Raw genomic sequence first — 894 nt, 5'->3', positions numbered from 1 at the left:
AGCAGCAGCAGCAACACCAGCAGCAGCAGCAGCAGCAGCAGCAGCAGCAGATGCAGCAGCAGCAGCAGCATTCAACCCTTCTGCTGCTTTAGCTGCACTTTGGGAGGATTGCTGCTCCCTTGACGATGAAAACGAATTTGCTGCTGCAGAAAAAGTGAGCAGCAGCAGCAGCAGCAGCAGCAGCAGCAGCAGCAGCAGCAGATGTAGCAGCAGCAGCAGCAGATGTCGCAGCAGCAGCAGTAGAAGCAGGAGAAGCAGCAGCAGCAGAAATAGCAGCAGTAGCAGCAGTAGCAGCAGCAAGAGCAGCAGCAGAAGCAGCAGCAGCAGCACTAGCAGTAGCAGCAGCAGCAGCAGCAGCAGCAGCAAAAGCAGTTGATGTACACCCCAAGGGTTTGTCGCTTTGCTTTGCTTGTCTTTGTTGTTTTCCTTTTTGTTATATATACAAATATATATAAATATTTATTTATTTATTTATTTATTTTTTATTTATTTATTTATTTATATGTATATTTGTTTATTTGTTGTTATTTGTTTTATTGTTTTTGTTTTTTATTTTTTCTGTTTAGGGAGATACCCTCAGCAGCAGCAGCAGCAGCAGCAGCAGCAGCAGCATTATCGGCAGCAGCTTCATGATGGACAGCAGCATCAGCAGCAGCAGCAGCAGCATCAGCAGCAGCAGCAGCAGCAGCAGCAGCAGCAGCAGCAACATAAAAGCACTGGAGCAGCAGCTGCAGCTGCTGGCTTCTTTGCTTGAGGAGGTGACGCAGGAGACAGCAGCAGAAGCAGAGGCCTTGCTGCAGCAGCAGCAGCAGCAGCAGCAGCAGCAGCAGCAGGAAGAAGAGAAGGAAGTAGCAGCAGCAGCAGCAATGGCTGCAGCAGCAATGGTTGAGGATC

General features: G+C 49.1%; 1 protein-coding gene across 1 annotated transcript in view; it reads left to right on the top strand.

Annotated features, from left to right (window-relative positions):
- Positions 1-375: 375 nt before the first annotated feature.
- Positions 376-894, top strand: part of EMH_0094930 (uncharacterized protein) — a gene marked incomplete at both ends in the record, with an annotated part of 1,189 nt that continues 670 nt past the window's right edge. The window contains 2 exons of the mRNA XM_013502167.1: positions 376-390; positions 567-848. Of these exons, the coding sequence (XP_013357621.1) occupies positions 376-390; positions 567-848 (297 nt within the window). The remainder of the gene's footprint in view (positions 391-566; positions 849-894) is intronic.

This window comes from Eimeria mitis, genomic scaffold (genome assembly GCF_000499745.2).
Source record: "Eimeria mitis Houghton genomic scaffold, Emh_scaff8430, whole genome shotgun sequence".
Taxonomy (NCBI): domain Eukaryota; phylum Apicomplexa; class Conoidasida; order Eucoccidiorida; family Eimeriidae; genus Eimeria; species Eimeria mitis.
Note: the sequence above shows the minus strand (reverse complement) of the source record. Positions and strands in the feature narration are given on the sequence as shown.